The 27821-nt window shown below is 39.7% G+C and overlaps 1 protein-coding gene across 3 annotated transcripts in view; it reads left to right on the forward strand.

Moving 5' to 3' along the window:
• SEPSECS (Sep (O-phosphoserine) tRNA:Sec (selenocysteine) tRNA synthase) overlaps window positions 1-26632 on the forward strand; it is a 37095-nt gene extending 10463 nt beyond the window's left edge. Inside the window, exons 8-12 of one of the 3 annotated variants that reach the window (XM_051616806.1) lie at window positions 74-165; window positions 7086-7179; window positions 7568-7658; window positions 9626-9923; window positions 22426-26632. In XM_051616806.1, the coding sequence (XP_051472766.1) occupies window positions 74-165; window positions 7086-7179; window positions 7568-7658; window positions 9626-9875 (527 nt within the window). In that variant the 3' untranslated portion in view covers window positions 9876-9923; window positions 22426-26632. Of the gene's footprint in view, window positions 1-73; window positions 166-7085; window positions 7180-7567; window positions 7659-9625 lie in introns of all 3 variants that reach the window. The other 2 variants (XM_051616805.1, XM_051616804.1) reach the window with 2 other exon arrangements.
• The last annotated feature ends 1189 nt before the right edge of the window (window positions 26633-27821 follow it).

The following is a 27821-nucleotide window of genomic DNA, read 5'->3' on the forward strand; positions in this document are numbered from 1 at the left end:
AAACTTGATTATCAGCTTTCATTCACATAAATTTGCCATTTTAATCGTGTTGAGTTTTGTCTTTTTTTTTCAGGAAGAGCATCTGCGTCTCCTTCCTTAGATGTCCTCATTACACTTCTGTCTCTAGGTACCAGTGGCTACAAACAGTTACTGAAAGAGAGAAAGGTAAGCTTTTTGGCAAGGTGCACTTTCTTGAAGTCAGCTGCTTACAAAATCTTCTTGCAAAACTGCTTTGTGTAGTAAAATCCAGTTTCTGTCTAGGAAGCCCTTCAATTTCAGCTCTGAATCTGGAGAGGTAGTATGATGTTACCACTTCTTGGCCAAATGGTGATTATGAGTAAGCATGATTTCCTAACAGAAAGCTAAACTGACGTCCTGTGCTATCTTGTGTAGTATTCATATTTGTTTTTCTCAAGTGTGACTAATACAGTAGAATTTTGCCCACAAAAGCTCAGAGAGTACTGTGCTGTGTTACTGTGGTCACACTGCTTCCACACCTAAAGCATGAGGTTGGACACTCAGAGGTAACCCAGGGGTCTCTACTCTTCTTTATTTGGCTCTGTTAGGCCTTTGTGCTATGATAGTGTTTAATTAATTGTTTGTGTACCACATTCTCTGGAGAATCACAGCTTCTGGTTAGGTTATAAATACTGTGGATTGCCACAGAAAGAGAAAAAATACTGTCATTTAAGGTATACATCTAAGTTTCTTCTCTGCCTCTCATAGAATATATGCTTTATGTGGGGTAGAACTGCACAAACATTCAGTTGGTCTAAGGTTGGTACCTGTACATCTTGAGTTGTCCTTAATTCTGGGCATGACACAGGCCTGATTTTGCTATCTTTATGTACTAACACAGAAGGTTCTTTTCATAAGGATTTTAGGTAAGGAAATGCTGTGAATTAAGTACTGCTAATAGTTCTGAATCATGCATGTTCTTTTCCATTATTTTATTTAGAAACTATGTTCCAATATTTTCTTGCTGACAGCTCCCTGATGCCTCTGATTACCTGGCAGGGCAGTAGTGCTGGGTACTGTGACTAGTTTCTAGCTGCCTTTAGAGGCATCCAGAAATTCTGTACTGCAGCTGAAATCCTATAGGAATAGCTAGACTGCAGAAAACTAAACCAGCTTAGTGGCCTTGTGACAACTAAGTGATCTGTGCAATTGTAGTGAAAACATGGCATGTAAAACACTGAAAGCAGTTACCACTTGTTTGGTTTTGTATGTTTTGGTCTGTATGGTTTGTGGTTTTATTTAAAACAAATTGTATTTTTTTCCCTCTTGTCTCCAAGAGAATCTCAAGTGAATTTATCATGCCTTCTGCAAACCTGAGTTTTATGTTAGATTTACACTGGGAGCAGATACATAACGGACAGTATAAAGATTCTTCAAGTCATAAATAAGAATTCTTTCATAAATAAAATGTCTTAATGAATAGCTGTATGTTTCGAATCATGTCTTTTTTTCTTGGAAGCAGAATTTTTAAGTGAATAGAGCACTATGTTTTCACTATTTCAGGTATTTTTATTTCAAATGTGAGTGTACTCTATAAACACATCTTTATATATAGCATAAATATGTTTCTTTTATTGGATTTGCTGTAGAAATAGAAATATTTTTTTGCTTAAATCTGTTTGTTCCTGAATTGTAAAAATGTAATAGTGATAGTTTATTGCCTGTGCTTTGTGAAAGCAGAGGCAGAGCTGTTAGGCTCCCAGCAGGAGCTATTTATAGCTTGACATTGAGTACTCCTTTCTATATCAGTGCAGCTACACCTACTCACACAAAAAGTCAGCTATAAAAAACTTCAGGTAATTTTTTCTTTCCCTTTTTACCTTATCCTTATTCACTTGAGTGTTACTTCAGCTTATTTGAGCTCAAGCCAGAAAAGAATAAATGTTACTCAGAAGAGATTAATCTCATACAACCAAGGAAAGAAATAATCTACCCAGTTTTTCTTTTACATGGATTAATTAATATTAGGAAGGGAAGAGAGTGTGAGTGAGCAGAACAGATACATGGAGTGGGATTTTCTGACAAGCTAGCCCTTGTGGATTGTGCAGTTGTCCAAGAGCATGAGTTTATATGTTACAATATGGATGAGTGAAATGATGCAATGGATCTGAGGATGGAAGAGCAAGCATGTAACATACCCATGCTGTCCAAGTGTCTGAATAAAGCTGGCCATGTAGGAAAGCTTAGTGTTTTCAACAGTTGTATTTAGCCTTGATGTTTCCAGAGAAAAGGTAGAAAAAGACAACTGTTTTTTTTTTCCTCTGTATGTATTGTTTAGAACAGTGATTTTTCACCTCTCAGTAGGGGATTTTAGGTCCTTTTGTAATGCAGATAATGACTTCTTGTCTGTTAGTATCTTTGCTTTTACAGAACTCATTATGTAAAGGTTATATTTTTGTAGCAACTCCTTTGGTTTCCTCAGTACAGGTTATGTTGTGTCCCATATTCTGCTTTGCCAGGTTGTAAAACTGTTTTCATGTAAGTACTTGTGTGTTTGAACCACGTAAGGCCACATGTAGCAAATAGAGTGGTTACACTGTGTAATAGCATGGACAGTAGACTTCAGCTGTCACCTTAAAATTGATGGAGAGCAAGGACCCTAAATACTAGGTTTAATACTTGTTAACTATTTTCCAATATGGTCCATTTAATTAATTTAACTAATTATTATACTGGTATTATTGAAGAGGTGATGGTTTCCTTTTTGTTTTCAGCAGTTGTGGATTTCCTCATTAGACTTCTCCTTAACAATCTAACAATCAAGATCATTCTGATTTTCTTAAATGTATGTGTGTTACTTAGTTTTTTTATATCTGTATCCATCTGTCTGTATATTTTCTAAGAGTGGTTAACTGGAATAATTTTTATGTCCTTATGGGGTATGTATCTAAAATATTTAAAATCACACTGAGTTGGGAGAAACTGTTTGGGTTTTACAATTCAGTAAAATACTGGCTTTATGTTTCATGGTTTATCATTGATGTAATTATTCTGATAGGAATAAATTACTTGCACAGTTCAGTGTGAGTTTATATTGCTGCTCTGCTTATGATTGAATTTAAGAATAAGAAAAAAGCCATTTAATGATGGATATTAAAAATGTAAAAAATCAAACATTCTTACAACCAGACAGATGACTGTTACTCCTCTTACTTTTTTTTTTCTAGTCCCTTTGCTACACTGTGGTTTGTCAAATGTGGGAAAGTTGCAGGATTTTCTGTGTGTGAAATGTGTGGGACCATATTCAAATTGTAGACTGGCTGGAAGCAAGACAATTTGACTGGAATGTAATAATTTTCTTAAATAGCGTTGTGTAGTTAAACAAGTATTAATGTAGACTTCTAAGAGGCATACTTACTCAAAGCATGTATTTGAGAGGTATGGCCCACAGGGAGCCTGATCTCAAGGTCTTGGAAGTGCTGAAGAGAAAATGTGTCAGTTGATGTTGTTAAGAAAAGCTTTAAAAAAAAATAAATAAAAAATTGTGGTGATTATCAACATTAGTGTTACCATACCAGACTGGCAAGATGTATTAGCAGTTTCTGTTAGATTACTTTTATATGCTATAAGGATTTAAAGGTTCTGTAATTAATTTCATATTTTTAAAAAATTCCAGTATATTATAAATTCAGAACTGGGGCTCTCTGGGGTGTGTACTAACTTCATGTGCAGCCCTGCAGCCTGTCTTTGTCTGCATGAGGTGACATGCCAAGCGGTCTGATCAGATCACAGATCAGATGCAGCTGGTCAGTCTGATAACAAAGCAGAAGAGAGGCTGTGCTGCTGCAGAGTAATGTAAGATGGGACCAGATCAGTCACAGGGACAGCATATGAGAGTTGGCAGTCTGTATCTGGTGCAAAGAGATTGTAAAATTACTCTTCTGCAGTGTTTGCTTCAGTTCCATCTTCAGCTGTATGGCTGTTCTCTGAGGACAACTCATCTTTTCAGATGAGGGTGAAACAGGAAGTCAGAGTGTTACAGACTCGGAGCATAAGCAAGCTGGGTGGTTAGAGCCAGCTGGGGTAGGTTCAACCATGCACAAAATGTTTTCTGGCCTTCAGTTGTCTCTCTGTCACCTGATATGGGACTAGTGGCATATTTAGTACCCCCATCTTCTGCTTTTTCTCTGGAGTTACTGGATTTTTCCTCTAGTTATTTTCATTTGGAAGTACAGTGCCTATTACAATGGAACAACAAATGCAGAGTCACTCATATTAGTGTAGGTTCTATTAAAAATAGTCTTGTCATGTAAATACAGTATGATTCAAATATTTTTAATAATTGTTACAAAAATTCTTGAAAGCATTTTTGCATACTTATGTGGAATTAGGCCATTTTGTTCAACCAATTGAGTCATTTGGCACATTTGACACATGCACCATTGCTGACTTGTTCTTCATATTTTTTGAGGTATTTTAATGTTTTAGGTGCTAGAAAGACCAGACATGAAAGACATTTTCAAATAATTTAGCATTCATTTCACTAGCTTAATGAGGCTTGAGATAAGTTTCTAAAGGGAAAGAGTTAATTAAATAATAAAACTTAACTGACATTTAGTGCTTGTGTTGTTCAATGCAACTTTAGCCTAAAAGTTTCATTGGAGAAAACATGAGTGCCTACCACAAAAATCAATTATGTAAGATCTCATTTGTATATAATTGCTTAGGGGGCTTATAAACTTTCCACATAACAAATATTTTGTAATAGAGGTTAATTATAGATTTGATCTTATAAAAATATTGCTTTTTCCTCTTTTTTTTGTAAAGACCATTAATCTATTTTGCAACAAAATGCTTAAACTTTGGAAACTATAAAATATCTAGATGACTTCAAATGGAAAGATGTAAAATAATGTCATTTATAAAAATACAAAGTCCTGAATTTGTGTTCAGGTAGTTTCAGTCAAACAGATGAAAATATGTACTTCGACTTACTGTATTTTTCCATCTTTCCACTCTCCCTTGTTTTAACAAAACTGTGTGTCTGAAGGCTTATCTAGTAACGTAAGTATTTAATCTTAATTTAATTTAATATATTTATGTAGTGAGTAACTGGTTATACCAGCTTGCAGTCCTTTCAGCAATAAATACTGGAAGAGGTGCAGAGAATTGCCTAGTTACAACACACCAAAAGTAATTACTTGGGAATTTCTTCCTGTTCCAGGACAGGTTTTTCTCAGTTTTAAATTCACCAATAATATCTCCACAGTAGACACAATTTATGTATACTTCTATAATACTTGGCTTCAGTTGTAAAAGTAAATAGCCAGCAGAGGGAGCACAAATTAATTTATTATTTGTATTCCGAAAAAATACTAATAAAATTACTAACACACTGGTAATGCTCATTGTGGACAGCAAATAACAAATGAGTAATGTGTTTATATTCAGTGAGGGACCAGAAGGAAGGCAAAAGTGGCTGAACATTTGAAATATAAATGTTTTTCAACTTTTTCAAGTGAACTGTAAATAAACTCTTAATTGAAACCATAAAGTCACTTGCTTTATAAATGTATCTGAAAAATAAGAGTTGTTTATCACAAATTTCAAGTTTTAATAATATAACCTTTTTGTTGTTTTTCCAAGTACGACAGAAGCTTTATGCTCCTGTTGATAGCATAATCCCTTTAGACTGTAATATGGTACAGAAGCTGTGTTGATTTGATCACTCATGGAGTGAGATGGGGTTCACTGCAGTGGCTTAAGAAAAGCAGATGTAACATTCTTTTAACTTAGCTACCATAAAGCTCATTTGGTTTGTTAAGACCTTTGGGAAGTTCTGCTCAAAAACATAATTTTGATCACGAGCTATAATTTGTATCTGTCAGAGTGCACAGGTTAGAACAGGATACTGGTCTACAAACAGAAGAGGCAACTCTATTTAAAGAATGAAAAATCACTTGTCAGGTCCAGAAATTGATGAGGATGCTTAAACAGGCAGTCACATTGAAGCAGATGAGCAGCACAGTCTTTAAGGCCAGAAAGAGGAAAAATCTGGTGTTTAGTACCTTTTAAAAAGACTACCCAGTATGCATCTTTTAGCTCTTTTTAGGAGCCTAAGCATTAAAAATAATGGAAAATAAGCCAAAAGATACAATAATAAGCATGGTGTTTACCCTAAGTGTTTTGTGCCGAAATGTGAAGAGGGAAGTACTACACTGAGGAAGAACATGAGCTAGTATCGTAGGTTACTACTGGGGAAGAGGGAGGAAATAAAATAGGGATGAAGTAAGAAAAGCAGCCTTTTATATGCAGTGTGACTTGCATCTGAGCCAAAATCTTTATGAATCTCAGTTTTTTTAAATTTTCACAATAAAGGTGCAATCTCATTAAGTGCAATCTAATTAAGGTGCAGTCTAGTTAATAGCAGAAATTCAGGTATCTCCGTTCTTTTAGTAGTGTTGAGCAAGAGGGATTAGTCCCAGGCAGAGGACTAGCTACACAATCAAGCTGAGTATTCAGAAGAGTATGTTGTGTGAAACAAAATGCATTCAGATGTGTACTCATAGCTGTCTCTTTATGAGACTGTATTGCCATTCTCATACAGAAAAAGAAGTTTGTGCACTAGTGGTAAATGTGGTAGTGTGATGCAGGGTAACAAAATGCACTGCTTTCAATCTGGACTGTATTAATAGAGAGAAAATAAAGTAAGGAGCAGTTTGCCATGACATGGCCATCTGTGACTGGAACAGTTCCTTCTCTGTGGCTCAGGGGGCTAGGGTGGGGGGAAACTCTTGCAGGAGTGGGATGGGATAAGACCTGCTGTGCAGTGGGAATCTCTTCAAGATTTTGACTCCCTAGGTTTCAGGGCCACAGAGAGGAGGACTCCCAGCTTTGTACCAGGTTGAGGGGGGAGAACAGAAGCACTGTGCATTCTGAACAGTGCTCAGGAAATGCGTCTGTTCCTTTATAGATTTCAGAGAATTGTGTGGTCCACTTAGTTGGTACACGTGGAAAGATGATCAGCTGGGCACCTTTAGGATATTATGAAGACCTAGCGGCTTTGTGAAATGGGTGTTAGTTTCTCTGTTTGATAGCTATTAAAAATACTGCATCCTTTTTTCCAGGAGATGTTTTCCTATCTTTCAAGTGAGCTGAAGAAGCTGGCAGATACCTACAATGAGAGACTGTTAGACACACCACATAATCCCATTTCCTTAGGTAACCACGGATTTTTGTCTTAATTTTTTCTTAATACACTGTGCATTCATAATGCACTTCTACATACAGTTCCTATTTATTTACCTTGTTCACTACATTCCATTAAATTGTTCGTAGGCTGAGATTAAATTATTTAACATAATAAGGTAAACTGCTATAAAAGTAGAGTAATAACTCAGGCCTTTTATTTTTTTTATGAAATTACTCCTGTCCAACATACTAGTTTGTTGTAATCAAGACAGTCACAAGATGTTAGCATGTAGTAATATTTTATAAATAAGTAGATTTTAAAATAAATTAGGAAACAACCACAGCTTGTCCTCTGTGGGGGTTCTTTGGAGTAAAAGAAGGTTTTTAGTAGTTTTAACCTGACCTTTTGTTATTTTAGCCATGTCACTGAAGAATCTAGATGAAAATAATGGTGCTGCTGTTACAGAGCTTGGATCTATGCTTTTCACAAGACAAGTTTCTGGAGCAAGGTGAGGATGCTATGAATTTGAAAAAAATGATGGGTTGTAACAGCATATACTTTATGGAATCCTCTAGTATTTGTTTTGTACCATTTGTCTCATCATTACAGATTAATAAGTCAGAGAGTAATGTACCCTTCTTCATCACTATTATCTACTAATAGTGTCTATCTACCTGAGTTAGTAATGAGGCCTTCTTTGTTAGCTTTGGTAGGCTAAACATAATCTGTGCCTGTTTGATATAGTGGCATTATTCCATAGTACCCCTTGGCTTAATTTAGTTTCCAGCTGTTGTCTCATCTTACAGTTAAGTTGTAAGCTGCTTAGGGAATATATTTGTTTTGTTTATTGCAGCACAAATATGGCTGTGCTTGGTGTCCAGGGCGTAAGCTTTTAATACTCTACATAGTTTTTTGTCATACAGAACAAAATCCTGCTTTCTGGAACTGTGTTTAAAAAAAATTTATTTTAATTGTGAAAATCTACAATCTCAGCCAACCTGATTTTAATTTATTCTTAGAGCCATTGGTACATGGAAATACATGCCAAATACTTCTTAATGATTTTGGTTTAAACCTTTTAGAAGAAGAGAACGATTTAAAATTTGTTTTGACAGGATTCCTTAATCTGAATATTACTGCTGCCATGTTAATTTCTGCCATAGACTTAATATAATTTTTTCCCCATCAGAAGGTATGCTTCATTAGCTTGGATTATTCCACTTCTTGCACAGATGAATGACAGTAAATCTATATGTACTGTAGTTAGATGCTCTTCTTAATTTGTCTGTCCTAACCTTGGTTTGTCCTGCAATTTCAGCATCTCTGGCTGAAAATACGCAAGAGGTTCAATATTTGAAAAGTTAAAACTCTCCAGTTCTTTGCCTGATACAAAGGTTTCAGGTTTTTTCATATTTTTTTTTAATGTGAGTAGTTCTTTTTGCAGTATATACACTGTTTTACCCAGCGTTTCAACAGATTTTGAATTTTATGCTTGTGCTGAGTGTCAGTGGTAGGAATAGCAACTTCCCACTTCACTAGCATACAGGCTTCTGCATGACCTGTGGTGAGAGCACTGGGGCAGTGGAAGGATCTGCTCATCCTGGTGGTGTTTGTCTGAATACAGTTGCTTTCATGAACTGCAGGGAATGTCTCTATAGTCGTATTAAATTATTATCAAAAGATTGGTGTTAACTGCTTGTGTGGGCTTTAACTATAGCCACCAGGTGAGCTGTTCCTTTAACAAGTAAGGATGTGGATCAGGGTCTTGATTTATCATCAGGGAATATATATGTACTGGAAGTGCTGAGAAATAAATAGGGTGCAATTGATAGAGGTTCTTAGCATGAGGAAGAGATAAAAGCAGTGGCAAAATGTATCCAATACAAGGAGGGAATGAGTATGAGATTAACGTCATAGGATTGGGGAAAATGGAGATGCAGTAGAGAGGAATGGGTGGGAGGATGTTGGGATCTAGAGCCTTCTGAATCACTGGAACCCAGATGTTTTGGACTGCAGTACACTATGACAAGAAGGTGTCTGCACTGATGTCAATAAGATGGGTGATCCTAGGGAGGTCAGGGTCACCAGGTTGCTGAAGGAGGGGTGAACTTAGCTAGGTCAGATAGTTAGGGCTTGTTATGGAATAGGAAACTTTTCTGCAGATTTTTTCCCACACGCACACTGGAGAGTTCATCAATACCAGTAGTGAAGACCTTCATCATTTCGTTGAGTAGAGGAAGGGACATGCACATATGCAGACAGACTTGATCTAATTCAGGGTCTGCTACTCCTGTCACTCATTGTGATGCTTGGGCAATAACCTGGAAAGTGCCTTAGTTAAGCCTCCTTACATTAATTTGTTAAGAGTTAGCAGATACTGCACTGTATAGGAACTTGTATAAATGTCTTAATCATAGCGTATCACATTAAACATCCAAGGCATCCTTAACTGAATCACAATATTGTTTGTTTCAGGGTTGTTCCGTGTGGATCTGTGCAAACAGTGAATAACTATACTTTTAAAGGCTTTATGTCACATGCAAATGACTATCCCTGTGCTTACCTTAATGCTGCTTCAGCAATTGGAATTAAAAAGCAAGATGTAGATATATTCCTAAAAAGACTCGACAAGTGTTTGAAGACTACTAGAAAAGAAGCAAAGAAAGAAAAAAGTGTAAATGAAATAAGTCATTCTAACACAGACACAGAACAACTTGAAGACTAGAAGATACCATTTCAGTAATGCAGGAAGAAATGCTTTTAAGTATCTCAGGTTTGTATTGTGTTAGCATTGTGAATCTGCAGTGCAGAAAATTTATTCCTGATCTGCAAACAATAACAAAAAATTAGTTGGGTGAAACTCAGCTTTAAATAAAGTAGGTGATACTCTCCCCAAGACAGGGCCAGACGTAAGTTTTTGCAGTATATAAATATCTGACTTAATATCTGCCAAAGTGATGCTTAACATTTACAAAGACCTTGAGCTGGCCTTTCAGTCTGTGGGTGACTACGTGGACCAGTGTTCAGCAAATCACAGAATGCTTTTTCACGTGTTTTTGATTAACAAGGTTTCCCATGGCTGGGATTTCATTCTTTCCTGGGTATAGACTATCCAGCAAGAAATGTTTCACAGCTCTCAAAACCTCTCTTGCTTCTCACCAGCATACTTGCCACTTTTAATTTATTTTCAAAGATCTATATAAATGTTGGAATAGCCCTTACTAAATACTATGTTAAAACTGCACAAGGAAATGATAGAGATGGAATAGTGGTGGTTTTCACTACTTCTTTTCACCAGTAGTGTTCTCACCCCTGATGAACTGCCTAGAACAAAGCAGCCCTCAGTGGCAAAGGAAAACAGAATGCCTCATGTCCTGTCAGTTCTCAGCTTTTGGAAACATTTGTATAGTTGAGCAACCCAAAGGAATTTTAATAATTAAAGTAAGGAGTTGTGGAGTGGAAAGGTACAATCATCTTTTTTTGTTCCTTATTTTTGTTCTCCCCTTTTTTCCATTTCATCTTTTCTGTGATAGAGTGATCAGGTCAGAGACCCACTGAAAGGAGGAATGCCTTGTGGGATTAATGCAGTATTTTCAAGAGCCAGTGAGACCCGAGGGTATTTTGGCATTTTTAGTCCATTGTTAAAATTTATAGACTTCCATTTCTGAAATGTCTCTTGCCATTGGCACTGTTGCTTCTGTCGCTGTGTGTGCAGTTGCTGATTTGAGTTCATTAAGCAAACAATAGATTCAGTCTGTTCCTGAAACAAAGGTTCTGTGTCACTGGAGTGACAGTGCTATAGGTTGCAAAACTTTTAGTTACTCTTAAATCCAGTTACTACATTGGATGTAGTTTTTATGTCATTTACTATTCAAAGTGAGCTTAATGTTCCAAGACATTGTCTTTGTCTCTCTCTAATGTAGTAATACTTGGGACACCACAATTAATGAGTTCTAAATGTCAGGAAATATTCAAGCTACTTTGGTGGGATCTGAGACATCTATCCTTCAGAGCCCTCTGTAAATTGCTTAATCAAAATAGTGCTGCTTTTGAAAGGATTGTCTATCCAACATGTTCAAATTAGTTGTTACAAGGGGTGATGTTAATATGTAGAAGTTAATAGAATGCTAATTATCATTAAGCTGCTCTCACTTAGTGAGGTCCATTATATCTTAAGCTTAAATTGAATTGCTGCTTCTACATTGGTATTGCCACAGTGACACGTGAGATTAAAGCTTGACAAGGTATGGCCCCTGGGCTACAGTCACAGTTGTTTCTTGCTGTACAAACACATTCTAGGAGAAATGTAATTTAACTTGGCCACTGAGTCCTTGTGGCTATAAGGATATGTAAATTTCTCTCCTTTTTTTTTTTTTTTTTTTTTCCCCCTCACCAGTTTTTCCAGCCAGTAAAGCTTTTCCCCAAGCTTGGGAGCCAAAGCTCTGCAGCTCACTGCCTCAGTATTCAGTATATTGGAGCAGCCAGTGAAAACCACAAAGTCCTTAGTGATACCTTCCTTCCTGGTTTTCAATACTGCTGTTCTGTGCCTGGATGACTATAAATTACTGATTTAGATGACTAGTCACATTATGTGAACATTAGAACTATTGTTACGAGAGTTTAGGGAGGTGCCTGGTAGCAACTAAAATAAGCATTTGATGAATAATAACTTGAAACTGAATAAAGAAAAGCGCAGTTGCCTTCCCTGAGAGGAAGAAGCCTCTGCTTTTTATGGTCTCATAATAAATTGTCTGCTGCAAATAATTCACTCACTTCTACTGTAGACTGAACTGCTTTCTCAGGTAGTGTTTTGTCTGTCTTTGAAATGTCTCTGCAAACCAGTATCCGGGGAAAGAATTAAGTGGTTTGCTTTGATTTTGACATTTTCTTAATAAAAACCACAAACCTCCCAAAAAATGGAACAAAATAATTTAAGATGATGGCTTTAGTTTAAAAAAAAAATAAAAAAAAATTTGTGTCTTTAAAGTTCTCCACAAATCTTGGTGATGCCACCTGACGTATGGAAATTTAAAATAGTCTGAGACATGTTCCCAATCATGATGTATAAACTCTTGAACTCTCGTTATGTTGCTTTAGTCAGCTGTTGTGCCAGTTTGCTGTTTTATTTGCTTGCTTTGTCCCCATAAATGTCTTCAGTTGTAATTAATACAAATTTTTTAGAGACAGAAGCATTATATAATGTCACTATAAATAAAATGACATTAAGTAATTCAAATGGCAATATACTTTCAAGTAAATGGAGACTTGGTTATCTGTGGTATATATGACATGGGAGATTCAGTAGATGATTAACAGTATTTTTCAAGGAAAAGTATAAACCACTTATTCTCTGTTCACTAATATCTATAATAAAGTAGTGAAAGAATACCGGAACCTAGAGCTTATGAGCAGAGTTTTCATTTCCTTTGTATAGCAGATAAGGGGAGATGTCATGGCTACAGCAGGTCTTGCCCACTAACAGTAATTTGCAAGATGGTAATGGGCATAAATTTGACAAAATGCAGAGTAAAACAAATATATCAACAATATTTGCCTACTATGAAGTTCTAAGATTGTACAGTGAAGTAAGAATCTTAATTAACTGTGCAGCCCTTTTCCTAATCTCTACATAAGCACATGTCACTAAAGGCTTCCACATAGCTCAGAAATCTGCAAGAGACAACTTGCCATCTCCAGCATTCACATTATTAGTGAGACATGGAGGAAGGCTGCCTGGGCTTCAGAGCATCCTTGGGGTTTATACAGCAAGGATCCTTAGTAGAAACACCAGGAACAGATGCCCATTTAGTAAGGCTATCTCACAGCTGCTATTTATGTAGCTACCTGTCTCCATCATCTTTTAGGTCACAGCACGTAGTTACCAGTCGCAAACAGGAAAAAGCAAGCACTTCAAATATTCCGCAAGAGCTGAGGGTACAGAAAGAGAAGTTTTAAGAGGTTACCATTCTTGCTGCCTGGTCTGCTACTTGAAGTTAACGCCCTATAGCACAGGTAGCAAAGTGACCTGTTTGCGTGGCAGCTACTGCAGTTAATACAGTATTGACAGATACTGAAACTGGGGTCTGTTTGAGCATTGCAAGTATGAGAAGCAGTGGCTGTAGAGCTAGGACATTTCCCACTCTGCTTCTGCAAAACATGCATTCGACAGATACTTGCTCAAATTGCTTCAGTCTGAATCACCCAAGTGACTTTCCTCCCTTATGGTGCCTGTAACTGCTCTGCTTGGTGAGCTTTTCTGTCCCTCTGATGTTGGATCTTATGTTATCTGGATCTATATATGTGGAAGAAATGAAGGAGCAGATGAGCATGCCTTTAAAAATAGCACTGGAATAATATAGTGCAAGCAAACTGACACAGAATGACCCATCTCACAGGCTCACTCTTAGTTTACTTCTTTTGTAGTATCTGAGATAATGAGCAAAACTGAGGACTGTTTGAGCATAATACTGCCTACCCACACTTTGTTCATAATGATTGCCTAAGATACAAAGCAAATAAAATCTACCAGATGCAGCAAATTCTCTTGAGCCTAAGAAAGCAAAATTGTAATGTTGCAAATGTAAATGCTGGCATTGCAGCTTAATACACATATAAACCGAGCAATCTATATTGTGTTATCATCATTTTTTAAGAAAGGCTGGAGCCCAGAGACTAGCAAATGTTCTCATCTGCAGTGTATCAGCACTTCTCAGTCTTCAGCTGCTGTGTAGATAATAATTCTAATTGAAGAATCATTACATTAATCCATATGTGAATGATAGATGGGCTATAGCCTTTTGTTTGTGATGCTTTAAAAACTGAGTTCCTCTTTTGATTTTTATAAGGGGTGATTAGATTGCCTTTTTAAAAAAATGTAACATTTTAACCAACCTGGCCTGACAGGATTTGGAATCTGAAGGAGAAACATTTTCTGTAGCTGACAAATTTTTTAAACAATAGCTATTTAAATGTTTCAGTTGGGTTACAAAGTGACACTCCACAGAGAGAACCTTAGTTCAAACAGTTTGAATTCTGAAACCAGTGCTGGAAAAATTGTGCTCTATGTGCTCTGTAATAATTGATCTTCATGTATTATACTTTTTCCTTCAAAGGTAACAGCATACACTTTAGTGCAGTTTAGTAATTCTTTTTAAAATCATAGTTAAAAGGCATTTACTCTGTCACTCATCAAGCATCTGTCATATCAAAGTACTAGTAATATGTTTATCTTGATGGATAAACTTCAGTGTTCTGGACTAAGTTCAGTGTAACTGGATCAAGCTTTCAGTTCTCCTTTGGGGATCCTAAAGTCACATTCATTATCTAATTAAGATCGATGTGATAATTATATCTGCTGTTGAACAGGAGTCTTTCATCATACCACATTTCAACTAAATTCTTTAGTGTGGCATCAAAGCTGATCCAGTTCAGATGCTGAATTGCTTTCTTAACATGGATGGGGAAATTTAATTTGCCTTTAGATCCTGGATTCAAACACAGGCTGAGTCAGCTATAGCAAAATTATAACTGCTATTTTTTTTACCTAATATGAATAGAAATGCAGTACTTTCAGCTGGATGCTGCCTTTCCTGTTACTTATTTTCTAAGAGCTGCAAACATTAGGCCACCTACCATCTGACACTTGCTGTGAGTTGTGGGGGGAGGATGTTAGTCTTGTAAAAATAACATGATAGCAACAGAGCTGTGTGCATTATTAGTCTTTAGACATCCCAGGTAGGAATACACCACTTCAATGGGAATTCAAGACCAACATGTAGTGTTGCTACTGATTCTTTCTCTCCAAAAGCTGTTTCTCAGGCTCATTTCTTGTGATTGAAGGGTACCCAAGGAGCACATAGCCAAAATACAGGGAAAAGGAACAAGGAACATTTTGGAAGGTTTCTAGCTTGGCTATACATGTCTGGCTTTTGCTATGTATGAAGCTTATATTGCTATGTAAACTCTTGAAAAAATGTTTGCAGCCATTCCCATCCCTTACCTAAGGTGCTTCTGAACTGAATTCAGTGCAGGGCCACCCCTGGAGGTGCTGGGGCAGGGTGTGCTGCTCCAACACTGCACCTGACCCACCACTCTCAGGTAGCAATAAGGTCTGGCTGCAGGAGGAGAATGTGATGCCCAAGTGGGGGAAAGCATTCCTGCTTTGCTTGGATGCTGGACTGCCAAGTAGATGTGACAACTAGAACCAGCTTGCAGACACCAATACTGTTGAGCAGTTTTCTGGAGCCTGAGGAACTGCAGATAGGAGTGCTTAGTTTGATCTGTAGTATGTCAAGTAAGGAATGTAGCTATTCAGAGAAGAAGAATTTTCAAGTGTAACTACAGAGCAAAAACCTGCAACAGATTGTATAAACTCTTGATTTAAAGACAAGTTGTCATACTACTCTGTGTTTTCTTCTGGTTCTCCCTCTAATTAAGCTATAATGCAGATTCTGGCTTCTGATTTTATACAGCATTTATTTCATTAGCAGTAGAGACATTGGCTTAGTGGGTGGGAGGACTTGGGATACAGTGCAATACACATTTTTTTAATGGAAGGTAGGGAAAGAGTCTAGGAAGTTTATAAAAATAGAAATAGCTTGAGATGCTTGCTGTGCAGTTGGGGGGGTAGTGAGTCCAGCAGAATCTGCGTAGGCATAGTAAAGTCTTGGCCCACTGCACAGTGCAAGGATAGAGAATACTGTCAAAATACAGCTCCATGGCATCGCAATAGTAGGCTGCCCTCTAATAGTAATCATTTCCAGTGCACTGTTCTTCCCTCACCCTGCTGAGTATTTTGGGTGTTTTTTAAGGAGACTGTGCTAATGCATCAGCAAAAGGCTGAGGAGGGGGAAGGATTGCCTACCACAGTGTTGCCATCCCCACTGATGCAGAACTTCACATGCAAGAAGTTGACTGGAGCACACAAAGGCAGCAGGTGCAAGTACACATGCCATTGGCTTTTTTTGTTGAAGGGTTTATCATCAGTAAATGGATTTGAATATAAAAAAATTTTAATAATGATATAACTGATGCTATTAAAGCTCAAGCTCGTATTCCATGCAGATGGCACAAACCGTCACGCTCTGGTTTTCCCTTCAGTTTTGTTTCTAAAAATTTCAGCTGAGTATTAAATCTGTGTCAGGGCGTGTGAGGTTTCAGAAGAGTTGCACACCATATTGATCTTCTAGCCATAGATAGTCTTGTTGACCGACACCACACAGTTCCTCTCTCTCTCTCTGAAGGCATGGTTAGGAATTTCAGCCTCATTGGCTCCAAGTGCTTTTGAAGTGAGGTATTCCTCACTGACTTTGTGTCTTCAGAGTCTGTTGTGCCTTTGTAGGCTACATACACTGTTCACAGTGCCTTGCTGTGACTTCATGCGGTGACTTCTGGATCCATGGTCTCATTTACAGTTTCTGATCTCTTTTCACAATGAGATGGGCTGGAAAACTTTATTACTCCTACACCCTTACCATTAAAAGTAGTGGTGAGTGAAATACTACTGGCACCATCAGCGAGACTGTCAGGCATGTGTGGGTTTGCTAATGGAGCGAAGGCGGGCAGGGGGTGTCTCAGCTATGGTAGCTTTCTGCTACCAATAATGAAATACTGTTGCACCACTGAGTGTGGCAGGTAATGTGGTGGCCCTTCTGTGGGTGTGAGCTGGGCAGAAGTGAACTGTGCAGCTGGCCTTGAGTTGTTTGGCCTGCTGATCCAGAAGGGGTTTGTAGTTTTTCTAGATGTGATGGCTCTGCAGTGGGCTCAGAAAGAAGAGGCAATAACAATATATTTTTGTCAGGGACGCAAGTAGCTGTGACTCACAAGGCTCCTGGGGCACCATTTAGCAGAGTTAAAAGATGCTGTTTTCATTTAGTTGCTATATGACTACATTTCTGAGTCTCTGTTCACTTTGTTCTTACATAATCCCCTCTTCCTGCATTTACAGGCCCTAATTTTCCCCTACCTTGCATTTTCTGTTAGGTTTTTACATCTGTGTGAGTGGTGGTAAAACTCAGCTCTTTTTATGTGATAGCATTTAGCACATATGCTGTGTTTACTTGGCACAAGCATAGAAGGCCATAGCAGGGGCAAGGCAGTGGGGAATCAAGCCAGTTGTTTACATCTTCCTCCAAAGGGCTGGTGGGTCAAACATCCTTCTCCTTGTCCACAGTGCTCTGCCATTAACAGCTGTTAGTGAGTGTTGGTGCATCATATTTTTTTCCCCTTGAGGCTGAGCACATTATCTCTACAACATGCCAGCACCTTGCTGGGAACATGCCACAGTTCTGTTTTCAGAGTGTTTTGTTAATGCTAGTGACCTTGGTGGTGTGACCACAACACCTGCTTTACCTGATAAGATCATTAATTTTTTTCTCTGCAGCCTTTGTGTTGAGCGTAAGCAAATCTTCATTTCTACCTGGAAAACACTGCCCAACCATCAGCTTACCAGAGCACTGACCTGTATCTCCCGGTATTTTTTAAGGCGTTAAATAGGCAATTAGGAGAAATCACTTCAATAAAAGCAGAATGAACACAAGCCTCTCCTTAGAGGCAATGGAGCAAGACAGTATTGGAATCAATTGTGCAGCCTTTCAGCTGTCACTCTGCTGCTGCAGCAGCTGTCTGTCAGTCGAGGTGACAGCGGAGAGCTGATCTATACTCCTCTCTGAGCTACAGAGATAAGCTGCACATGCACAATGAACGTGCTCCCAAAATAAACACATTGGGAAGAGCAGGGTATTTTTTAATGATAAATCCTCTTGCCCTGCTAACAATTCCTCCTTCCCCCTCCTTTGTTGATTTACCAGGTTGCTGTCACCCCTTGCCTCTTTTCTTGCAGTGGCTGTGTGTTCTCCTTTTGCCTTTTACCTTGTGGGTTTGTTTTTCTGCATGCTGCTGCCTTGTATGTCAGCGGCAGCATCTCACCTCCTGCTGCATCCCACCTCCTGCTGCATCCCACCTCCTGCTGCATCCCACCTCCTGCTGCATCCTTTGGTCAAGGTAGGTCCTGTCCATGGAGGAGACACAGATGGTGCTGCCTTCCAGGCAGGGCCATGGCTGCAGCTGGTGTCCTTAAAGTGCTGATGGGAATTGCTCAGAAAAGGTTTAAATAGATTTGAAACTCGGAGAGGAGTAGAGGAGCTTTAACTCCTGAGCTTCTAATTCAAGCCATACCCCAGTCCTTTGCACAGGAAGGACTCTATGGTTTTTGTATTTCCTTTTGCTTCTTTGTTCATCAGGCATAAGTTTATTAAATGATAAGGTGGCTTCACCTTTCCTCTCTACATTGTTTGCTCCAGTTTTGTTGTTCCACTACAGGAATTCTGATGTTATTTGCATGTAAGGGGCGATCCTGAAGCTCTTCTCTCTTCCTCACTCCTGTGTTGGGTGTAGATAAACAGATTTCCTTGGCACAAATCCTGTGCTGTGGGACTTTCTATGTGTTCCCATGCACAACTATATCCTGATCATATGTCCTACATGACAGGACTGTTCAGGCTGCTCTGCTATCCAGTCATGCTGGGGTTAAGGTTGCTCCTGTGCTTCTGCCTTGCTCTACAGTAACAGGCATTTATTTGTGTTTAGGAAGCTGAGAGTCTTGAGTGACCTCATTTCCTCAGTAAAATATAGCAGTGTAAGCATTGTGTCATGGAAGTGAAGGGGACGACAGTGGCTCAGAAGATTGATTGTGTCACTCATCCAGACTAAGAGCACATACATCATTAAGGACTTGCTTCAAGGCCTTTCAAAAAGACCAGCAGAAACTAGCAGCTGGCATAAAAAGAGGAAAAGCTGATCTCTGAGAAACGTTTACATGTATAAAAAAAAAACCACAACCAAATCCTAAATCTTTTCATTTTAAAATGTAATTTCATTCTTTTTTTTATGATCTTGGTTGTACAACACTTGTATGTATTTTTCAGTTTTGTATGAGGTCTACAAAGCTTGAAATTGCAAGCATTTATTTCTCCATCATTCTGTGAGATAGAGCCAAGTAAGTGTCATTCCCATTTTATAGGTGAGAAAGTAAAGACAGAAGGATCACTTCCAAGTGCTAATTGCCTTTCATGTAGCTGTGCTAGTTGATGCTGGTTGTGCCCTTAGGTTCTATCTTGGAATAGCAGGTCAAAGTCTGATGCCTATGACAGGTAGCTCAGGACATGTAATGTCCCTGTCCTTGTGTCTTTAAAGTGCAGGTTAGTTGACCTCTTCCCTTTTCAACTGTTTTCTACTTAAACAAGGATAAATACATTTTTGCCTGAATAAGGTTTGCTATGGGATTCACGAGACCAAATACTGCATTATGGGATATATGGGGGTAAAATCAGCAGCTCCCATTTTCCAGGGCGGTGGCTTTGACTAGCTGACTCCTTTGATAATTTCAAAAGGCCTAAGATAAAAGGAGCTTAGAAAAGAAAGACCTCTCATTTCCTTCCAGAGGTACAGTGGAGGAGCAGGGAAGTGACACTGAGCTATCACTGTTTCTATAGCTCTCAGTTCAATGAATATGCACTGCCAGAAAATGCCAGTTTTCAGGCCTGTCAACAGATATTTTTCTTAAGTATTTGAAGTACCTCAGCAATGATATTTACAAAGCCTCTTGCACGCTGCCAATCCTACCTTTCAAGTCTGGTTTTAGGAAAGTTTAATACAGCTTCCTTAAAGTTAAGCCAATAACTTATCCCCATGCAATAGAAGTCCATTCATTTTATAAAAAACGTTTGTTGGGGTTTTTTTTTAAGCTGTTGTGTGTAGCTTTCCAGAAAACAATATGTCTAAAGTAAGATTTTGACAGCAAAAATTTCAGCACCATCAGTTAGTTGGAAACATTCATTTTCTTTCTGCTTCTATCTCAGAGCAGATCTTTCTTTGATTTTTAACAGGCAGAGAGGGCAGAACAGCAGCAGCATATGTTGCAACTATACATAGAGATTTGCTTTGTTTTCCAATGAGTTTATAATTTCTGTCCAAATTTAGGGCATTACTGAGCTCTGGTTTCAATTTTACTGCAAAGTCTTAACAATAAAATATACAGAAGGCATACAAAAATACCTAAAATTAAAAGCAGAAATTAACAAAACCAGTCATTTCTGAGATATATTTTTAAAAATCCTAATAGTTTAATTTAAACTGTTCTCTTAATAAAAAATAAGTGCCATAAATCCTGCTCACCTTAGCCACACTTAATCCATACCTACACCAAATTTTCCTCATGAGTTCACATTTTACATGAAAGCTTTCAGTACACAAACTCCTTACCAAGACGTTTGTGAAATCCCAATACTTTTAATAGTTAATGGAAAGAACGACTGCATTCAGAAATGTCAGACATTAAATAATTAAGTAATAGGCATGTGCAGTAGAGAGAGACATAGGCTGTGCACTCTGTGTTTCAGACCAGCTTGTGTTTGTACGAGGGCAGGAACATCAGTAGGTTATTGATGGGGTGGGCCAAGCACAGGCAGGTCCCATCACAATTCTTCACTCTTGCCTGTGCCCTTTATTTAACTGATAGTTAAATGCAAGAAAGATAACCAAGGCACAAGATAAAATGATGCTGTTTGGGAATGCCTTTGATAAACCCAATTAGATGTTAATAGAGCTTGCAGGAGTGCTGCCTGATCCTGCCAGCTGCTGACAACCACCAAGTGAACTTCAGGGAAAGCTGAGGCTCTTGCTGGTAGTTGGCACCAGCCTGGGCAACAACCGCAGCTCCTGGTGGAGCTTAATTGAGTCTCTCCACATAGGCTTTTCCTGCTAATGTTTAACCTGTCTGAACTCCAGATCAGTCCGATTCCTCTGAGTAGAGGTTTCTAGCCAACAGGCTTGAAAACTAAAAACAGGATAAAACAAACAAAACAACCCAAACTTAAAAAAGGGCAATTAAAAGAAGATGGGTGGCAGGGAATACACAGATTTGTACAGTTAAACTGTAGGCTTACTAGGGCAGCAACTCTTAACTGTGTCCAAGTTACATGTGCCATTATAGAAACGCCTTTCTTGTTGGTAACCATTCAGTAACCATTCCTACAGCAATGACAATTTGTAACTGAAAGCCCCCAGAACACTTAACCCTAGAAGTCCTAGCTCATTTCTAAACAGCTCCAAAGAGTGCCAATGCTATGATGGATGGCACCTTACCCATCTCCTTTCCCGAAAAGTACAAGACTGCCAATATTTGTAAGCTTTACTCGCACAGGTCAGCAAATGTAATAGGCAAATATGCAGAGCAAAATACATTTTGATTGATTAGACTGGCTTTGGAGGGAAGGCACCTAGTTCTTTATTACAGATATTTATCTTGTAGTCTTTTCCACTCTGCTGGTTGTTAGTGTGTATGGATTCTTTTTCATGTATTTTTAAATACTAATAAGTGTGAGAGACACAGGAAAGACTTTACAGTGGAATTTCTCTTAGTTTAATTGAAATGAGGTCAGAAATAACACTGGCCTAATAATATCTTGTTAAGCTCAATAATATGAATTTTTCCAAGCACTTGGTGCATTATGGAGAATCAACGTAAAGTATGTCAAAAGAAGTGCGACTAAGAATCCTATCTTTATAAATATTTCAAGTGGATAAAAACTAACACTTTTTTATCTGCATAAGCATGCTTGGTGAATACACCAGAATCTTCCCATCTAAAATGGTCACCAAGAGGTGGTGCTAACTATTTCCAAATTCAATACAAAGTTCTTCCCCTTTGTTGCACAAGCAAGTTCTTCTGCCTCATCTTGCCCGCAAGTCTTCCTCAAAGCCTATTCTTGATAAATATGCAATTCCCAACAGATTAATCTCATCTTTTCATGTTTCTTATTTGCTGCCTTGACCTTTAGTTGCTCTTGTATGCTAGTCTTTAGGTTTTCCCTGTGCTCCACTTGGTTGCAGCCAACTCTGAATCAGAAACTTTTAGGAGCATGATTCCTGGGCCCAGAACTTTGGCTCCGCTCCCAAAGAGCTTACCTTTGTCTTTGTTCAAAGTTCTTTCATCTTTACTGTATTTTTCCATTCTTTCTGGAAATGGGACTTAACATTGCTTCAAAACAAATAATTCATTACACTCAAACTCATCTTTAGTAGAACTTATTTAAAATTCTGCTTTTGAAAGCAAAAGGGAAAATGTAAAGAAAGGAAAAGGTCATATAAATATAAAGCAAAGTCAGTTGAATGGTATAGACTTATTCTGGTGACTTCAGTCTTTTATCTTAAGCAAGGATATTCTTTTAGCTCAATTGATTTCAGAATTCTAACTGATGGGTATTTTCTGTTTTCAGTGACTGTCTGGTTCAGAGCAGCATCTCATTATTCCAGCCAGCAGATATTGTTAATATCTAGTAGCAGACAGTGCTAATTCCCCTGATGCAAGTCATGACGTTAGATTTACATCAGTGGGGAGAACCAGGCTTGTGGCTACTCAGCTGTCACCGTTGCAGACTACGTTGTCCTAAGCCCTGTGCGGGAGCTGAGAAGTACCAATGAGCCCTGGACCAGAGCAGGGCTGCATGAGCCAAGGCTCCATGCTGAAGATCAAGTCCCTCCTCATGTAGCTGTGATACTCAGGGTGCATATTTGCATTTGTAACAGCTTTTTTGAGCCTCTTTTCTTCTCCAGTGCTGCTTATAAAAATACACTTAACACTGAGGATATGCTAAGTGGGAAACTTCTGGGTTGTGTCTGGGAGCCTGGGCCTGGAGCGGGGCATAAACTGTAGGAAGAGCACAGCTGCCATCTCCAGCACCCCTGCCATACAGCATGGCCAGTTCATGGCTTCAGGTCCCTCTTGATTCCTGCTAGGGGGTATGTCTAGGACAGCTGTGCTGGTTTGGTTCTCGCCTGGTTTTGGTAGCGGGGAGGGGCCCCAGGGGTGGCTCCTCCAAGAAGCCACTAAAAGCTCCCCCGGCTCAGGTGGCCAAGGCCGGGTCCTTTAGAAGGACAAGAGATGCGCCTCCGCGATTAACATATGAAAGAACTGATATAAGACCTGAGGAGAGAGCAAGCAGGGGAGAAAGAGCTGTGCGGGAGAGGTGAGAGCAGTGCTGGGGTTGAGATCCTGAGGCTGGTGAGGAAGAAGGGGAAGAAAGGAGGTGCCCGAGTAGAAGTTCCCCTGCAGCCCATGGCAAGATGGCAGGCTGGCCCCCTGCACTCATGGAGGAGCACAGTGGAACGTTACCTGAAGACTCCAGGAGGGACAAATGTGGATTTGCAGCCTGTGAACTTGGATCTGCAGCTGTGGAGGACCCTGTGCCAAGGGAGTTGGCCTTTCCCGAAGGAGCCCGTGACCCTGTGGGAGGCCCAGGCTGGAGCAGCTCCAGACCTCGTGGGAAGGACTCATGAAGGAGAGGTTCGTGAAGGACTCTCTCCCATGGGAAGGACCCCGTGGGGAAGCAGGGAAGAACTGTGAGGAATCCTTCTTCCCGAGGAGGAAGGAGCGGCAGGAACCACCAGCTTGTGAACTGACTCTAAACCCCATCCCCTGCCCCCTGTGCTGCTGGGGGGAAGGAGGGAGAGAAACCGGGAACAAAGTGATTTGGTCCCGGGGAAAGAAGGGAGGGGTGGGGATAAGGTACTTAAGCACTGCTCTTTGTTTTGACTGTGTCCTGTGTACATTTGATTAGTGGTAAATTAATTTTTTTTTTCCCCAAGTTGAGTCTGTTTTGCCTGTGACCATAATCGGTGAGTGAACCCTCCTTGTCTTGACCCACGAGCTTCAAGTTGGCCTTTGTCCTCCCCACAGTGTGTGTGTGTGTGTGTGTGTGAGAGAGAGAGAGGTGGTGTGTGAGCAGCCACATGGCTGGTTCTTTGTTGTCTTGCTAGGCCCAAACCATGACACCAGAACACTTTTGGTAAGACACTGCCTCCTTGGAGGCCTATTTCCTAATAATCAGAAACAAAAAAAAGCCATGGGTGCCTCAAAGTGTAATGTTGTGCTCCCTAATGCCTTTGAAGGGCATCCACAGCCCCAGAGTCTTTATAAAGAAGCTTCCAAAAGCCTTTTTTGACCTAAAAATACTGAAACTCTTAGGCCTCTGACATATTTGAAGAACCAGAGCGCCTGGCTGGGAGGTGAGGGCAGCCCAGAGAACTCCCTGCTGCGCCTCAGCTGGAGGACCTACATCACTCACTCACAGAGCAGTGGCATCCTTGGAGCATTGCCACCTCCTTCCTGAGTCAGGAGGCCACAGGTCATCAACCTGTTTGTTCCTCCTGCTCAGTTTTATGAATGTTTAGGGGACTGGGTTTTTTCCGCTCCTTGTCCCACCTTTCTCCAGAGGAGACAGTAAGCCTTGGGCTAAGACTCTTCCCTCGAAGCTTACATAATCGCCTGGGGCAAAACTGAGAATAGACATGTCATTTCTGTGATGAATGGTAATCAGAAAGCTGTGGAGGGAAGGTGGTGCTTAAAATTGTATTTTAAAAGTTCTTGGCTGGGACTGCATTTCTTGAGGGCCTTGATCCCATGCTGTGTTAATGTGCTGTAAGAAAACACAGCGGCTCAAGACTTTTATGGGGACAGAGGCAAAGGAATATCCCACTTCGGCATCTCCTTTGAATTTAAGCACCTCAGATCTGTATCCCTAAATTTTGGGCAGTTTTGGCTATGGGCACCTTTTGAGCTTGGTAGCACCAGAGAGAAGCAACAAATCAAGCCATTTGAGAGGTGGCCACTTCACTACCGAGAAACATATTATGTAGGTGATGCCCAAATTCCCAAGCTATGCAGCCTGCTAGACTTAAGACATGGTCAGTTTTCTCTGTAAGGGTCAAAGCACAAGAAGGCATGCCTCAAGCATTTAATCTAGCACCTCTACATCAGATTTTCTTCTTTTTTTGGGCCTTCAGCCTGCCCTGAGTTAGTTGTTGTTACTGGTCCATCCTCCTGCCTGTGGAAGGGCAGAATCTTGTGCCCTTCCTCATGTGGCCTTCAATGTCAGTCTGATGCTTTGCTGAGGTGTCAGTTTTCTGCTTCTGGACCCTGTACAGAGAGCAATTAGCTTACTTTCACAGCCTGTCTGTCTTTTTTTTTTTCCCCTCCTTTTTTTTTCTTTTACTGAAAGGTACAACTCCTGAACTGCAGCTTCTAACATGTGTGCGTCGCTCTCGATAAGATCTTGCTGACCCTGGAAGAGACTTTACAAAAGAAGGAATTATTTTGTTGAATCAGTATGATTCATGAGTATTGAAACATGGACAAAGATCCTAGCAGGGGAAATAGAAACCTGATACAAGGAAAAGATATGCTGTTTGGGTACACAAATTGGAAATGCTGAGATCCTTGTTACAGCTCTGGAGAAACTGGACCAGGTTAACCATATGATCCAAGACATAATGGAGTGTGCACATTAATTTTGAAGACCTCACTAAATCAGCATCTTGAAACGTGAAACAGATGTCCTGAGATTGAGTATTCATCTTTGTCTCCAATAGGTTTTATACTAGCCTAGCTAGTGTTACAGAAGTTGGTGAAGCAACCATCTTTCACTTAGTATCAGCAGCAGACACACTATATGACATCTGTAAATTAACTTAAGAAACAGATTCATCTAAGAAGAGGAAATTTTCTGACACAGGATACAGGCAAGGGAAAAGAAAAGCACAGAACTGAGCAGAAAGTCAGACCTACTGTAAATAAGCATGGCCCTGAGAAAAAGCCCAGAGGAGCAGACTTGGAAACACACTGTCTGGGAAAGACTTGGTAGAAGCACAGAAACGGTCTTTGTTTTCTTAATCCCTCCAGGGCTCAGAAATTTTGTGAGGAACAGCATTGCATCCATTTGTCCCAAGCAGAGCAGCTTGCAAAACTTCCACATTTTTGGCCAGAAAGAGTCTTGGATTTACTGTTTTGCAGCTGCTGTGGGACCAGGTTTTTAGACATTTTATAATTGCATCCTTTTTTCCCCCCCAATTTATTCCATTTTATCAGGTTGGTGGAGGACTGGTACATACCATCACTCCTCTGCCAGGCAGGAACAGATGAGAAGCTTTGCGGGTTGCTGTCCTGTTGAGCAAGAAACCTGTGCTGCAGAATTTTCTGATTTTTTTATTTAATTTCTTTGCTTTACCTGCACACACTGTGTATGTAGATACAGACAGAAAACAGATCTCAAGAAAATACCTTGTCAAACTATGTGCAACCAACAGCACCACATGTTCCATCGCTTATTTAACCTTGGTAGAGACTGAAGAGAATGAAGGTTAAAATGCAGATGTGTATAAGATTACGTAGTAGCAGTATATTTACAGTCTTTTCTACTATAGACAAGACAATTTCTGTCTAAAATATTTTTAATCACTTGAAAGCTATGGCAGAAAAAGAAAAAAAAGACATTTTTATGTCTTTCTGGTCTTACCCAGTTTAGACGCTTTCTTTTATTCACTGTTTTATTTATTTACATTGTATTAGACAGTTCCAATGTTTTCTCTCAATTTTCCTGTTTCTTAATGTTCCTAACAAATACTCCAGCAATAAAAGATACATGTACACTTTGTCTGGGATTTTATCATATCTTTTTCATGCACTCCCAAATCCCCAACCCCAAAATCCACAAATAAGAAATTGTTATTTAAGCCAAGGGATCATAGTAGAAGGTACAGCTGATCTTATCTCCCAACCTTTACACACATCTTAGCCAAATGGGAATATCACTTGGAATTAGCTGAGTAGGTGCTTATTTTCCACACTTGCTGCAAAAATTGTTGTCTATTTGGTTACTTTACTGTGGAATGACTAAACAACCGTGGTTTTGCTCCAGTCCAGAAGTGCTATTGCATAGGCTTAATGCTACCCATGAGCCTATATGAGACACAGACACAAGGAGGGCTGAGTATATGTAACAACATCAGAGTCCGAAAATGCCACTGTTTGACATCAGAATGGACCACCTACATTTTAAAAATAGTCCTCTATTCCTACCTATTCATTCAAAGACCGAGGGCAGGCTGCTCAGTCACCTGGGTGGCAGAGGCAATGGCACAGGTGCTGTTCTTGGTGCCTTGGGATGGGATAGGATGGGTGGACAAGTACCAGTAGGTGATGGGGGCTTGGCCTAATCCACTTCTCCCTATGCCAGTGCAGCTGGTTTGACTTGAGTGGGCTGCAAATGTTTAGTCTTTAGTCCTTTAAAAGGCTGTCGTGGTCCTCTCCTTGCTTCTGTTGAGCAAGGCTGAAACATTTTGGCCAAACTGCCGGGACCTCCCGTGCCTGGAGCAGGTCTGGTGCCTGCTGGGTTGCAGGGACCTTGTCCCCAGGGGTGCAGGTGGGCATCGCACCTGAAGGCAGCAAGGCCTCACCATCCTGAGCAGAGCCACAGCTGATGAACACGCACTGAGGAGGATGTGCTCGGCTGCTTTTCTCATCAGCGAGCCTCTGTCCTGCACTTTAACAGACTTCAGCTAATCAATCCAGAGGTCCCAAGGACTTAAATGCAGGAATAACTCTTTCTGTCATAGCAGGCTGGGGATCTGTGGGCAGGATTCAACCACAACGCTAAGATCCCATTCAAGCAGAAATGTCACGTTATTTACCTACTAAAACAATGCTCTTACTACAAAGACATGTTAAGAGAGACAATATGACAGCATCTATTTTGGGTTGTCATTGATCTTTAATTTTCTGTGACCTGAAGGTTTTCTATGTAGTCAGTGCTTTTTGGCCAAAAGATATGACTGCAGG

This window comes from Apus apus, chromosome 4 (assembly GCF_020740795.1).
Source record: "Apus apus isolate bApuApu2 chromosome 4, bApuApu2.pri.cur, whole genome shotgun sequence".
Taxonomy (NCBI): Eukaryota; Metazoa; Chordata; class Aves; order Apodiformes; family Apodidae; genus Apus; species Apus apus.